General features: G+C 44.6%; 1 protein-coding gene across 2 annotated transcripts in view; it reads left to right on the top strand.

Moving 5' to 3' along the window:
* Positions 1 to 16,150, top strand: part of LOC138670195 (uroplakin-3b-like protein 1) — a 59,879-nt gene that overhangs the window by 26,363 nt on the left and 17,366 nt on the right. For both annotated transcript variants that reach the window (XM_069757312.1, XM_069757313.1), the window contains one exon: positions 1,591 to 1,807. In XM_069757312.1, the coding sequence (XP_069613413.1) occupies positions 1,591 to 1,807 (217 nt within the window). The remainder of the gene's footprint in view (positions 1 to 1,590; positions 1,808 to 16,150) is intronic.

Here is a 16,150-nt window from a genome sequence, read left to right as displayed (position 1 = left end):
ATGTTTAGTAGGGTTTTTTTTTGCAAATCACAAATAAAATGCCAAAGTATTTGAATTTGTGTGGAACTTTGAGTTTCAGGAAATTTGACTCAAACTCGATTTTCTGCGAATTGATCAGTTGATCTATAATGCTAACTGTAAAATATGAGGGAGGAGGTATAACGTTATGGAGTTGTTTTTCATCCAGAATATAGCAAATGTGAGAGATAACAAACAAAACCTCAATGATTCTACAATAACATTTAATGCCACCACTAAAAAATACAAAACGTTCAGTCCGGGACATAGTCTCTTTTCTCAGGGTCTGAAGGTCTGTCCTCCCTATTAATAAAAGGATCAAGTGTAGCTGATTTGATTATTCATACAGTGTGAGAATCAAAATCAATGGACACAAAAAAAAATATTTCTTTGTGATGAGTTCATGGGACAATATTATTTTGTAGGTGGTCTATCTATGATTGTGTGCTGACAGTGGTCAAATTGAGGCCACCTTATTAAGAAAAGGATATGCACATCAAATATGTATCATGCATACTATTCATAAATAGCGTAAGTAGTGCCTCACTGAATGGAAAAAAATGCTATAATGGAAATCTCTCACCCATTCTGAGGTCCTCTTTTCAGTTCGGGATAAACGTTGTGCCTGGTTTGGTACTCCAGGCAACAAATTAATGGAATGTAGATTAGTCCTATAGGTCACTATAAAGGCTCAATTTGGATCTAACCCCAAATACTCCCGGCCTGACAAGGGCAGTCCACAACTATCCCTGTTATGGAGGCCCTGCACTCTTCCTTCTTGGATGTCCCGATGCGTTTCGTCCAAGCGACTCTTTCGGGGACTAACTTGCATTCAGGCATAAGGTTATTAAAGTGCTAGGTGCATAAAAGACATGGGTCCCTCCACTCTCTGTCCTGTTCTGCAGAGTTGTTTTTTCGGCCCCCAAGTTGAAGCTGAAGGGAAGCCTTAATGCTTTGGCAAACAAAGATATTTTGGACAACTGTATTCTTCCAACTTAGTGGTAACAGTTTGGCCAAGGCACTTTTTTGTTCCAGCATAAATGAGCCTCAGTACACAAAGGTCAATAATGGCGTGATTGAGTGAGTTTGGTGTGGAAAACTGTCCTGCACAGAGTCCTGACTCAACTCTATTGAATGTTGAACACTTTTGGGGTGAACTAGAGAGAAGATTTCAAGCTAGACACTCTTGTCCAACATCACTATCTGACCTCACAAATACTCTTCTGGATGTATAATCACAAATTCATTTGGACACTCCAAAATCTTGTAGAAAGCCTTTCCAGAAAATTGGAAACTTCAGATTAATGCCTATGGATTTAGAATGGGTTATCATAAACACTCACAGATGTAAGGTGTGGGTGTCACAATACTTCTGATCACATAGTGTATTTCATTTTTCAATCAGAAAGACATCCAAATAATTACAGTTAGAAACTCAGTTTTACTTCTTTCCCTTCCAGTGTTACATTAAAATAAAATAAAGAACAGAAACATGTCATAAACAAACATAACATTTTAATTTAATGTAGGGATTTGTTATCTTCACTGACTTTAAATTTGTTTTATCCACAGTTGTTCCAAAATTGACAGAATATGATCTCAGTACTCCATATGATTACAAGTTATTCCCAACTAAACATTACTATCACATCTACCAGCAGCCAGCTGCTAAATACCCATGTGCTGATACTGTCCCAGAATTTAAGGCTTTGATTCCGGTTGGAATAGAAATGGTTTGCGGAAATGTTTCATTTTGTAATGGGATTTTAACTGAAAATGGACCTTATAGGTAAGATCACTTCATTATTCTGATTACTTTAACATCTTACAGTAGCTTGTGAAAGTATTCACCCCCTCTCCATTGGCATTCTTTGTGTTTTGCTACCTTAAAAACTGGAATTTTACTGTTTTTTTGAGGGTTTGCACCAGTTCACGTAAAGAACATACCTACAGTCATGAACATTTGGTTTTCTTTTGATTGGGAAGCAAACAACAAATAGGACAAATTAACTTAAAACTTTGGCGTGCATAGCTATTCATCCTCATAAAGTCAGTACTTTGAAGAGGCTCCTTTGGTGATAATTACAGCTGAAAATCGCTTTCGATACGTCTCTACGAGCTTTCCACGTATTGCCACTTGGATTTATGCCCATTCTTCAAGGTAAAACTACTCCAGTTTCTTCAAGTTACTGTAGATGGTGTCCTCTGGTTAACAGCAATCTTCAAGTCTGGCCACAGATTCACAATTGGATTAAGAACTGTGCTTTGACTAGGCCACTGCAAAACATTTACAGGTTTCGCCTTAAACCACTTTTTTATCGGATTTCATTAGTCCAATTTCATCGCAAGTGGGGAAGGGCCCTTACATTGATAGTAGATTCTTAGACCATACTCCGGGCTTGAACTGCACAGGCCTGTATGGCTGCCAGATGAGGAGGTCATCATGTGACCTCATGCTGTCAATGGCAACCTTCATGCCCCAGCGATGATGTCGTGGGGATGTCGATTGGTGGTAGAGGGAGTGCTCTCCCTCTCACAGCCTTCTAAATGCTGCGATTGTGATTGATTGCAGCATTTAGAAGGTTAAACAGCCCGGGCAGTGCAGGCACCGCTCCTGGCTGTGACAGCCGGGTCTCGGCTATCATTTAAGCCGAGCCCCTAATGTCGATCACGTTAGCACAGCTCTTGTGCCCGCACGATCACCATGACATACCGGTGCATCCATTTCCAGGAATGTACCTCAAAATATTAATTACTGGTACGCCATTTGTCAGGAAGGGGTTATGTGATGAAACAGTCTTTTCCCATAACCTCACAAATAGAGGAATATTCCAGTAACTCTTTTACGATTTCCTTTATAATTCACTCTTGTCATTTGTTGAAAAATGCAACAAAAACTGTCTACTGCTTTTACAATAATGATCTGCACATTATGACATATGTAAAATATACAATACAAAATGACTAGCCTATTTTGGGCCTTAACCTGGAGTCACACTACTATACAATATGGCTGTGTTCTATGAGATAAAACATCGCATAGCACTCGTCCCAGTGTTATTCTACGGGGCAATCCAGATCAGTGTGTTTTTTCTCCGGCGTATTCGGCGTGCATGTGAAATTGCAGCATGCTGCGATTGGCACCGAGACTCTGACGAGTCTTGGCTTACTCGCACCCATATAAGTCTATGGGTGTGAGTGACACAACTCACAGCATTCGGATATCATCTGAGTGCGGTGCGATATACGCCAACGGCGGCAACGGAGGAGATGGAGAAATTAATTTCTCCACTTCCTCTGCAGATGTACTCCGATCCTCTCTGTGCAAGATGACCGCAGCACAGTAGCGTGACACTCGGCTCCCGCTTGCAGCACAGCAGGAGACGAGGGTCATTAGCATATCGCATCTGTTGCTCTTGCATGAGATGCCATAATGCTGGTGTAACTCCAGCCTTAAAGGGAGTTTGTCATCCCTCACTTGATTTCTGATTAAATCAGCCATGAAGTGCTTCTAACCGCTGTGGATGGTGCAGTGCTCCGCCCACAACTGTTAAACAGCTAAATGCCACTGTCAATCACTGTCAGCAGCATGTAACGCGCACCGGTGGGAAGGACATCATTCCTCCTGCCCATTAGCGCGCCAGTGATGTGATGGCAGAGCGTCGATGGGCTGTCAGGACAGCCGTCTGCTGATGACCCCCGTAAACTGATGTCATTGCGATTCTCCTGTGAACTCCTGTGTATTAGAGATGAGCGAACCCAAAGTTAAAAGTTCAGAGTTCGCACTGGACAGTTAGTGTTCGGTGCTAAATGTTAAATATGTACTTCTCCTGGAAATCTGCTGCAATATTGAGAGTTCCAAGGAATTCCGTTGCAGAGATAGAGAGCGGAAGTTTTCTGGCTCAAAAATCCTGGTCCTCATTGTTTTCTATGGGGTTCTGGTTCAAGTTCAGGTAGCGTTCTGGTAGAAAATAAATAAAGTTCAGATGGGGTACCAGAACTGGAACTTCCACGGGTCTATTCATTCCTACTGTGTATAGCACAAGCGTTTGGACAATCGCAGCTTCGAGTCTCGAGTCACGGACCGCTCCCGGCACATTAACCCCCGGCACACCACGATCAAACATGATCGCGGTGTGCCGGCGGTATAGGGAAGCATCCCTGCGTGCTTCCCTTAGACGATCGGTACAAGGTGATTTGCTCACCTTGTACCGAGCGTCTTCTCCCTGCAGGCCCCGGATCCAAAATGGCCACGGGGCTGCATCCGGGTCCTGCAGGGAGTACTTCCGGGTCGACTGCAGGTGCTGGTAAGCCTGCAGCGATGTGAGTGAGATCGCCGATCTTACAGAGTGCTATGCAAACTGTAAGATGGGCGATCTGTGATGTCCCCCCCTGGGACAAAGTTAAAAAAAAAATTTCCACATGTGTAAAAAAAAAAAAAAAAAAAATTACTAAATAAATAAAAAAATATATATATTATTCCCATAAATACATTTCTTTATCTAAAAAAAAAAAACAATAAAAGTACACATATTTAGTATCGCCGCGTCCGTAACGACCTAACCTATAAAACTATCCCACTAGTTAACCCCTTCAGTGAACACTGTAAGAAAAAAAAAAAAATGAGTCAAAAATAAAAAAGTTATAGTCCTGAGAATAAAGCGATGCCAAAATAATTATTTTTTCTATAAAATAGCTTTCATCGTATAAAAGCGCCAAAACATAAAAAAAAGATATAAATGAGATATCGCTGTAATCGTACTGACCCGAAGAATAAAACTGCTTTATCAATTTTACCAAACGTGGAACGGTATAAACGCCTTCCCCAAAAGAAATTCATGAATAGCTGGTTTTTGGTCATTCTGCCTCACAAAAATCGGAATAAAAAGTGATCAAAAACTGTCACGTGTCCAAAAATGTTATCAATAAAAATGTCATCTCGTCCCGCAAAAAACAAGACCTCAGATGACTCTGTAGACCAAAATATGGAAATATTATAGGTCTCAAAATGTGGAGACGCAAAAACTTTTTTGCTATAAAAAAGCGTCTTTTAGTGTGTGACAGCTGCCAATCATAAAAATCCGATATAAAAAACGCTATAAAAGTAAATCAAACCCCCTTCATCACCCCCTTAGTTAGGGAAAAATAATAAAATTAAAATAATGTATTTATTTCCATTTTCCCATCAGGGCTAGGGTTAGGGTTAGGGCTAGGGTTAGGGCTAGGGTTAGGGCTAGGGCTAGGGTTGGGGCTAGGGTTGGGCTAGGGTTGGGGCTAGGGTTGGGGCTAGGGTTGGGGCTGGGGCTAGGGTTAGGGTTGGGGCTAAAGTTAGAGTTAGGGTTTGGATTATATTTACGGTTGGGATTAGAATTAGGGGTGTGTCAGGGTTAGGGGTGTGGTTAGGGTTACCGTTGGGATTAGGGTTAGGGGTGTTGTTAGATTAGGGTTTCAGGTAGAATTGGGGAGTTTCCACTGTTCAGGCACATCAGGGGCTCTCCAAACGCAATATGGCATCCGATCTCAATTCCAGCCAATTCTGCGTTGAAAAAGTAAAACAGTGCTCCTTCCATTCTGAGCTCTCTGGTGCGCCCAAACAGGGGTTTACCCCAACATATGGGGTATCAGCGTACTCAGGACAAATTGGACAACTTTTAGGGTCCAAGTTCTCTTGTTATCCTTGGGAAAATAAAAATGTGGGGGGCTAAAAATCATTTTTGTGGGAAAAATAAGATTTTTTTATTTTCGCGGCTCTGCGTTGTAAACTGCAGTGAAACACTTGGGGGTTCAAAGTTCTCACAACACATCTAGATAAGTTCCTTGGGAGGTCTAGTTTCCAATATGGGGTCACTTGTGGGGGGTTTGTACTGTTTGGGTACATCAGGGGCTCTGCAAATGCAACGTGACGCCTGCAGACCAATCCATCTAAGTCTGTATTCCAAATGGCGCTCCTTCCCTTCCGAGCTCTGCCATGCGACCAAACAGTGCTTCCCCCCCACATATGGGGTATCAGCGTACTCAGGACAAATTGGACAACAACTTTTGGGGTCCAATTTATCCTGTTACCCTTGTAAAAATACAAAACTGGGGACTAAAAAATCATTTTTGTGAAAAAAAAAGAATTTTTATTTTTACGGCTCTGCATTATAAACTTCTATGAAGCACTTGTTGGGTCAAAGTGTTCACCACACATCTAGACAAGTTCCTCAAGGGGTCTACTTTCCAAAATGGTGTCACTTGTGGGGGGCTTCAATGTTTAGGCACATCAGGGGCTCTCCAAACGCAACATGGCGTCCCATCTCAATTCCAGTCAATTTTGCATTGAAAAGTCAAATGGCGCTCCTTCCCTTCCGAGCTCTGCCATGCGCCCAAACAATGGTTTACACCCACATATGGGGTATCAGTGTACTCAGGACAAATTGCACAACAACTTTTGTGGTCTAATTTCTTCTCTTACCCTTGGTAAAATAAAACAAATTGGAGCTGAAATAAATTTTGTGTGAAAAAAAGTTAAATGTTCATTTTTATTTAAACATTCCAAAAATTCCTGTAAAACACCTGAAGGGTTAATAAACTTCTTGAATGTGGTTTTGAGCACCTTAAGGGGTGCAGTTTTTAGAATGGTGTCACACTTGGGTATTTTCTATCATATAGACCCCTCAAAATGACTTCAAATGAGATGTGGTCTCTAAAAAAAAAATGGTGTAAAAATCAGAAATTGCTGGTCAACTTTTAACCCTTATAACTCCCTAACAAAAAAAAAATTTTGGTTCCAAAATTGTGCTGATGTAAAGTAGACATGTGGGAAATGTTACTTATTAAGTATTTTGCATGACAAGTCTCTGTGATTTAAAGGGACACTGTCACCTGAATTTGGAGGGAACAATCTTCAGCCATGGAGGCGGGGTTTGGGGGTTTTTGATTCACCCTTTCCTTACCCGCTGGCCGCATGCTGGCTGCAATATTGGATTGAAGTTCATTCTCTGTCCTCCGTAGTACACGCCTGCACAAGGTAATCTTGCCTTGCGCAGGCGTGTAATATGGAGGACAGAGAATGAACTTCAATCCAATATTGCAGCCAGCATGCGGCCAGCGGGTAAGGAAAGGGTGAATCAAACACCCGAAAACCCCGCCTCTGTGGCTGAAGATTGTTCCCTCCAAATTCAGGTGACAGAGTCCCTTTAAGGGTATAAAAGTTCAAAGTTGGAAAATTGCGAAATTTTCAAAATTTTCGCCAAATTTCCTATTTTTTCTCAAATAAACGCAAGTTATATCGAATAAATTTTACCACTAACATGAAGGACAATATGTCACGAGAAAACAATGTCAGAATCGCCAAGATCCGTTGAAGCGTTCCAGAGTTATAACCTCATAAAGGGACAGTGGTCAGAATTGTAAAAATTGGCCCGGTCATTAATGTGCAAACCACCCTCGGGGCTTAAGGGGTTAAGGGTAGGTTAATTTTAACGTTGGAGATAGAATATCAAAAATAAAATCCAGAAAATCAGATTATATAAATTATATAAATTTATTTGCATTTTGCAGTGAGAAATAAGCATTTAAGCCATCTGGCAAACAAGACTTAATAACTTGGTGACAAAACCCTTGTTGACAAGCACAGCAGTCAGACATTTTTGTAGTTGATGATGAGGTTTGTGAACATATCAGGAGGAATTTTGGGCCACTTCTGTTTGCCAATCATCTCTAAATCATTAAGATTTTGAGACTGTCGCTTGGCAACTCGGAGCTTCAACTAGCTCCATACATTTTCTATGGGATTAAGGTCTGGAGACTGGCTAGGCCACTCCATGACCTTAGTGTGCTTCTTTTTGAGCCTCCTTTGTTGCCTTGGCTGTATGTTTTGCTGACACAATTAAGACTCACTTTTAATGTCCTGGCGGAAGGAAGGAGGTTGTCTCTCAGGATTATGTGGTACATGGCTCCATCCATTCTCCCATTGATGCGGTGAAGTAGTCCTGTGCCCTTACCAGATAAACACCCCCAAAACATAATGTTTCCACCTACATGCTTGACAATGGGGATGGTGTTCTTTTGGTCATATGCAGCATTTCTCTTCCTCCAAACACGGCGAGTTGAGTTAATGCCAAAAAGCTCAATTTTTGGCTCATCTGACCACAGCACCTTCTCCCAATCACTCACAGAATCATCCAGGTGTTCATTGGCAAACTTCAGATGGGCCTCCACATGTGCCTTCTTGAGCAGGGGGACCTTGCGGGCACTTTCGGATTTTAAACCTTTACTGCGTAATGTGTTACCAATAGTTTTCTTGGTGACTGTGGTCCCAGCTGCCTTGATATCAATAACAAGTCTTTAGTGTAGTTTTAGGCTTATCTCTCACCTTCCTCATGATCAAGGATACCTCTCAAGGTGAGATTTTGCTTGGTGCCCCAGATCGATGTCGATTGACAGTCATTTTGAATTTCTTCCATTTTCTTACTATTGTACCAACAGTTGTCTCCTTCTCACCCAGCGTCTTACTTATGGTTTTGTAGCCCATTCCAGCTTTTTGCAGGTCTATGATCTTGTCCCTAGATTAGAAAGGTGAACGCGTGCACAGCCTGATAGTGAGGTGCCTGGGTAGATTCCAATATGATAAATTGTAGTAAAAAAACCCAGCACTCTAACTTAGCTTTTAGTCAGTGGTTTAATTGTGTCCACGTTAAACAACAGAAACGTTTCGGTCCTAATATTCGGACCTTCCTCAGTCACAGTAATAAGATATGGTTGACACCAGGCAGACCCCAGGATTGTGAGATCTCAGTAGATTCATGGGGGATGGTGGACACAGACAGTGTCTCAGGGCTTGTATAAGTATCCGGAAGGTGCCCTTAGGGAGAATCTGGAGCCTGTGTGTGTGGTCTGAAGGGACGCGGCCTCCACCGTAAGTCGCATGAAGGAACACAGAACAGGACTAGACTAAGACAGAGTCAGGAAAGGGACAAGGCACAGAGACACGGACACAAGCCAGGGTACGACGCCCAACTGGGTGGCAGACACAGGCCAGGGTACGAAGCCCTACTGGGTGGCTACACAAGGACACAGGCCAGGGTACAACACCCCACTGGGTGGCAGACACAGGAGTCAGAGACAGGACCTGGCACCTCAGCAGCTGAGAACTGACTGAGGTAGTAAGTATATATATATATAATGTGTGTGTTTTGACAAATATTTCCATTTCCCACGGCGCTCGCATTGATGTCAGAAAGGCAAGGCGAGTTCATTGGCTGTGAGCTCACAGGACCTGTCTCACAGCATCGCGAGCAGGAGTAGTTTCTCACGCTCGTGGTGCCATCAGACAGGGAATAGGAGTTCACAGGGGGACACTGAGCACACTGTGCTCCGAGTTTCTGCTGGATGACAGGATGTATGGACACATTATGCAACCAAGCAGCCTGCCATCTAGATGTAGCAGAGCTAGACCCACAGTGGGACAAATGGATTAGCAGCATCTCTGTGGAAAGGTGAGGAATATTGTTGTTTTTTATTTTTAACTATTTTGCAGATGACAAGGGTGTCGGTGGAATGCGCGAGGTCGTAAGTATGGTTTAATTAAAATTTATTAAAAGAGTCTGTGTTATTCTTTCAATTAAAGGACTTTATTCTGGGTGTGTGTTTTTATACAATGTGACTATGGGGTTAGTAATGGGGACGTCTTATTGCCGCCTCTCCATTACTAACCTTGGGGCTTGATGTCACCTGACAATACAAAGGTGATATCAGCCCTACAACTATCACCCCACTTGTCACCACTACAGGGCAAGTGGGAAGAGTGAGGTAAAGTGCCATAATTGGCACATATTAGATATGCGTCTTTTCTGAGGTGGCTGAGAGCTGATGTTTTTAGCCTGGGTGGGGGGGCAGCCTTCCTAGGCTATTAATATCAGCCCGCAGCTGTCTGCATAGCCTTTGTTGGTTATCAATAGGGAGACCCTACGTAATTTTTTTTAGGGTCCTCCATTTTAGTAACTAGTAAAGGCAAAGTATACAGTTGTGAGCTGATATTAATAGCCTGGGAAGCTCCATGGATATTACCCCCTTACCAGGCTATAAACATAGACCCCCAGGAGTTGGCTTTCCCTCTGTTGGTTATGAAAATTACGCGGGAGCCCACGCCATTTTTTTCGGAAAAATTATCTTTTATTAACCCCTTAAGCCCCGTGGGTGGTTTGCACGTTAATGACCGGGCCAATTTTTACAATTCTGACCACTGTCCCTTTATGAGGTTATAACTCTGGAACGCTTCAACAGATCCCAGTGATTCTGACATTGTTTTCTCAGGACATATTGTACTTCATGATAGTGGTAAAAATTCTTTGATAGTACCTGCGTTTCTTTGTGAAAAAAATGAAAATTTGGCGAAAATTATGAACATTTCGCAATTTTCCAACTTTGAATTTCTATGCAATTAAATCACAGAGATATGTCACACAAAATACTTAATAAGTAACATTTCCCACATGTTTACTTTACATCAGCACAATTTTGGAACCAACATTTTTTTTTTATTAGGGAGTTACAAGGGTTAAAATTTGACCAGCAATTTCTGATTTTTACAACACCATTTTTTTTTTAGGGACCACATCTCATTTGAAGTCATTTTGAGGGGTCTATATGATATAAAATACCCAAGTGTGACAACATTCTAAAAACTGCACCCCTCAAGGTGCTCAAAACCACATTCAAGAAGTTTATTAACCCTTCTGGTGCTTCACAGGAATTTTTGGAATGTTTAAATAAAAATGAACATTTAACTTTTTTTCACAAAAAATTTACTTCAGCTCCAATTTGTTTTATTTTACCAAGGGTAACAGGAGAAAATGGACCCCAAAAGTTGTTGTACAATTTGTCCTGAGTACACCGATACCCCATATGTGGGGGTAAACCACTGTTTGAGCGCATGACAGAGCTCGGAAGCGAAGGAGCGCCATTTGACTTTTCAATGCAAAATTGACTGGAATCGAGATGAGACGCCATGTTGCGTTTGGAGAGCCCCTGATGTGTCTAAACATTGAAACCCCCCACAAGTGACACCATTTTGGAAAGTAGACCCCCTAAGGAACTTATCTAGAGGTGTGGTGAGCCCTTTGACCCACCAAGTGCTTCACAGAAGTTTATAATGCAGAACCGTAAAAATAAAAAATCATATTTTTTCACAAAAATTATCTTTGCGCCCCCAATTTTTTATTTCCCCAAGGGTAAGAGAAGAAATTGGACCACAAAAGTTGTTGTACAATTTGTCCTGAGTACGCTGATACCCTATATGTGGGGGTAAACCACTGTTTGGGCGAATGGGAGAGCTCGGAAGGGAAGGAGCGCCGTTTGACTTTTCAATGCAAAATTGACAGGAATTGAGATGGGACACCATGTTGCATTTGGAGAGCCACTGATGGGCCTAAACATTGAAACCCCCCACAAGTGACACCATTTTGGAAAGTAGACCCCCTAAGGAACTTATCTAGAGGTGTGGTGAACACTTTGACCCACCAAGGGCTTCACAGAAGTTTATAATGCAGAGCCGTAAAAATAAAACAAAAATTTTTTCCCACAAAAATTATTTTTTAGCCCCCAGTTTTGTATTTTCCCAAGCGTAAGAAGATAAATTGGACCCCAAAAGTTGTTGTCCAATTTGTCCTGAGTGCGCTGATACCCCATATGTGGGGGGGGAACCACTGTTTGGCCACATGGGAGGGCTCGGAAGGGAAGGAGCACCATTTGGAATGCAGACTTAGATGGAATGGTCTGCAGGTGTCACATTGCGTTTGCAGAGCCCCTAATGTACCTAAACAGTAGAAACCCCCACAAGTGACACCATTTTGGAAAGTAGACCCCCTAAGGAACTCATCTAGATGTGTTGTGAGAGCTTTGAACCCCAAAGTGCTTCACTACAGTTTGTAACGCAGAGCCGTGAAAATAAAAAAAAAATTTCCCCCCAAAATTATTTTTTAGCCCCCAGTTTTGTATTTTCCCAAGGGTAAGAGGAGAAATTCTAGCCCAAAAGTTGTTGTCCAATTTGTCCTGAGTGCGCTGATACCCCATATATGCGGGTAACCACTGTTTGGCCGCATGGGAGGGCTCGGAAGGGAAGGAGCGCCATTTGGAATGCAGACTTAGATGGAATGGTCTGCAGGTGTCACATTGCGTTTGCAGAGCCCCTAATGTACCTAAACAGTAGAAACCCCCCACAAGTGACCCCATATTGGAAACTAGACCCCCCAGGGAACTCATCTAGATGAGTTGTGAGAACTTTGAACCCCCAAGTGTTTCACTACAGTTTATAACGCAGAGCCTTGAAAATAAAAAATCTTTTTTTTCCCACAAAAAATATTTTTTAGCCCCCAGTTTTGTATTGTCCCAAGGGTAACAGGAGAAATTGGACCCCAAAAGTTGTTGTCCTATTTGTCCTGAGTACGCTGATACCCCATATGTTGGGGTAAACCCCTGTTTGGGCACATGGGAGAGCTCGGAAGGGAAGGAGCACTGTTTTACTTTTTCAACGCAGAATTGGCTGGAATTGAGATCGGACGCCATGTCGCGTTTGGAGAGCCCCTGATGTGCCTAAACAGTGGAAACCCCTCAATTATAACTGAAACCTTAATCCAAACACACCCCTAACCCTAATCCCAACAGTAACCCTAACCACACCTCTAACCCTGACACACCCCTAACCCTAATCCCAACCCTATTCTCAACTGTAAATGTAATCTAAACCCTAACTGTAACTTTAGCCCCAACCCTAACCCAAACTTTAGCCCCAATCCTAACTGTGGCCCCAACCCTAACTGTGGCCCCAACCCTAACCCTAACCCTAGCCCTAAACCTAACCCTAGCCCTATCCCTAACCCTAGCCCTATCCCTAACCCTAGCCCTAACCCTAGCCCTAACCCTAGCCCTAACCCTAGCCCTAACCCTAACCCTAATGGGAAAATGGAAATAAATATGCAGCGCCCCAGAGACCTGGTCGTTGCAGTATGGCCCCAAGGCGAGTAGCGGTATGTCCGATGGCACTAAAGAGTTCTCCTGACCAGGTATCACCAGAACACATTACACTTCACACTCCGGCCACTAGGGGGAGAAAAAGGCTTTATTTATTGGGCCACTCCTCACACTGGTAAAACTAGGGGCTGGGGAGGAAGTTAGTCAGAAGCTGACTGGGTTGGAACCAGGCAACATCCCGTGGCAGGGGGTGTTGCGGGGAGAAGACACAGGGGGGTCCCTGTCAGGCGTGGGAACCTGACAGGTGCCTAGCGACAGAACAGAACGTTACGGAACCGCGCCTGCACACCTTGCGGCGGTATCCTAAGGAAGAGACAAGAGGGGAAGAATATTGTGGAACAGTGTAAACGAGATCAGCACAAAGGAGAGCCAGTAAGAGTCGTGCTGAGAGAGGAAGGCAACATCTTACTGAGGGGCGTAGTCGGTGGCCGGATCACCGTAGGAGTAACTGACTTCACGCATTACTTCAAATTCCGCTGGGCAGTCAATTATAGGTTGGCTGTCTACATTCTACACCTACGAAGACATAGGGGGCAACATTGGGAGAGGGGCGTCTCTAGGGTCCCGGAAGACCTCCAAGCCTTCCCGTCAAACGGGTGGCATCCTAGCCATAACATATCTCGGGGACGTTAGCAACTAGCAACATCTGGAACCAAAGAAAGAGAGAGAGAGAAAGCTGTAGAGAATGAACGAACGAGAACAGCAGTTGTGAGGACTATTCCGAATGCTTAGCAGGGTAGGACTACAACACACAGGCGCTATTGGTAGGCAACGATTTCCATCTGCGAGGGAAACTCTGGATGTGCCCATCGGACCGGCCGGTCTCTGATAGCCCGGTTGAACGTGCTCTGGACTGAGTGAACTGAAGCCTTCAGTAAAAGGTAAAGAGACTGCAACCCTGTGTCCTCGTTATTGCCTGCACCTCACACCATCACCATCCACCCTACTGGGAAGCCCTGGGGACATACTTCACCTGTGGGAAGGTATGCCATCCAGCTGGCATTCCATCACCCCAGCGGACCCTACAGCAGCGTCGGTCACCCTGACCGAACACCACAGGTGGCGTCACGAACTCCTGACAGACTATACCACCACCTTCATTGGACGCCCCTTAGCAGGGTCGCGGACCGGGTCTAGCCACCATGACAGCCTCAGAACCGAACCAGAGAGGCCCGGTACTGAAACGTCGTGGCCCTGTGCCTGGGGGCGCTCCAACTTGGCGTCACGAACAGGATCGTACTTAAGCCTGAAGAATTGGGTCATGTGTGCCTTGGAACTGTGATTGAAACGTGTTTGACTGTGATTTATTGCAAAGACTGTGTATCGCTATCTGCCGCAAGATTCCCGCCAAAACCGCCGTTATTGCCGCGCCACGAGTAGCGCAGGAGAAGAAGAAGGGCGTGGAAGTGGACGTGAGCAAGCTGAAGAGTGCGAAAGGTAATGGCCGCCCAGTCTAAATATTTCTGTACCTTGAGGACGTGTCCGTCAGCTGCTGAGATCCGCCTCCTGATCCTCAGTGGAGGGCGGAGACAAAGAAAACGAAACCGCCCACAAAGGAGAGAGCGGGAAAAGGACAAGGAGGGAGAAGAACAGAACCACGTGGGAGACTCCATGACAAGCCGCCCGGGATCAGGATCAGAGCGTGGGGTCGGAGCAGAGGACTCCCCCAGCTACCCAGAGAGATACCGCGGCCAGGCGTCACCTGTTGGCCCCGACTTCCTGCCGGCTGGAGTGGACGAGCTCGGCGATCGACTCCGGCGGATGCAGCTGAGCGCTGAGGCCGGGTGGAAGGAGATCATCACCGGAGGCCTCACCAGACGTCTGTCGGCAGCCTCGTGTGGTCCGGAGCGAGAAAGAAGTTCTAGCGCTCCAAAGCCAGAAAGCAAGGTCCTGCCGGAAAGCGCGCTACTGCAAACAGAGATGACGACGCCACAGCGCAAGGCCCCGTGGTCAACGTTCCAGATCCCAGCGGAGACGGAGCAGGCCGGCATCGGAGGGACCACATCTGAAACAGGTATGAAGAACGACCCTGCCCCAGTAACAGAAGACCTACTGATAAGCTCCGTAGCAGCGCCACCTGCTGCCCTGACTAAGACTAACTCTGAACTGACAATTCCTAATACTGCTACCACAGTGGGCATTATTGCCGCTACTGAACCTACTACCAAAAGTGACATTCGTACCCAGATTATACCTGAACAACCGATTAGTGACATTGATACCGTATCGGATGAGAAAAAAGATATGCAAAGCCATATGGCCCCCATCTGGAGTGAGGGAGCCCTTTATGTGGCACCTGGTAGCCGTCAGTATCCAGCTGGGCTACTCCGACCGGTGCTACCCTCTGAGTTACAGCACTAAACCTCGAAGAACTGAGTATGTACATAGTTATTTAACTGTTTCCTGTTTGCTGCTTTAAACCTGTCCAGGGTTAACTCTTAAAGGGGTCCCTTTGTTTACCCGTGATCCCTATTGTCTATAGTTCTTTTTCTACTTTCTCTGATAGCCCGGTTGAACGTGCTCTGGACTGAGTGAACTGAAGCCTTCAGTAAAAGGTAAAGAGACTGCAACCCTGTGTCCTCGTTATTGCCTGCACCTCACACCATCACCATCCACCCTACTGGGAAGCCCTGGGGACATACTTCACCTGTGGGAAGGTATACCATCCAGCTGCCATTCCATCACCCCAGCGGACCCTACAGCAGCGTCGGTCACCCTGACCGAACAACACAGGTGGCGTGACGAACTCCTGACAGACTATACCACCACCTTCATTGGATGCCCCTTAGCAGGGTCGCGGACCGGGTCTAGCCACCGTGACAGCCTCAGAACCGAACCGGAGAGGCCCGGTACCGAAACGTCGTGGCCTTGTGCCTGGGGGCGCTCCAACTACATTTTTTTAATTTTTCCCTAAGTAAGGGGGTGATGAAGGGGGGTTTGATTTACTTTTATAGCGGGTTTTTTAGCAGATTTTTATGATTGGCAGCCGTCACACACTGAAAGACGCTTTTTATTGCAAAAAAATATTTTTTGCATTACCACATTTTGAGAGCTATAATTTTTCCATATTTTGGTCCACAGAGTCATGTGAGGTCTTGTTTTTTGCGGGACGAGTTGACGT

This window comes from Ranitomeya imitator, chromosome 3, assembly GCF_032444005.1.
Source record: "Ranitomeya imitator isolate aRanImi1 chromosome 3, aRanImi1.pri, whole genome shotgun sequence".
Classification (NCBI taxonomy): domain Eukaryota; kingdom Metazoa; phylum Chordata; class Amphibia; order Anura; family Dendrobatidae; genus Ranitomeya; species Ranitomeya imitator.
This window is presented reverse-complemented; position numbering and strand designations above follow the sequence as displayed.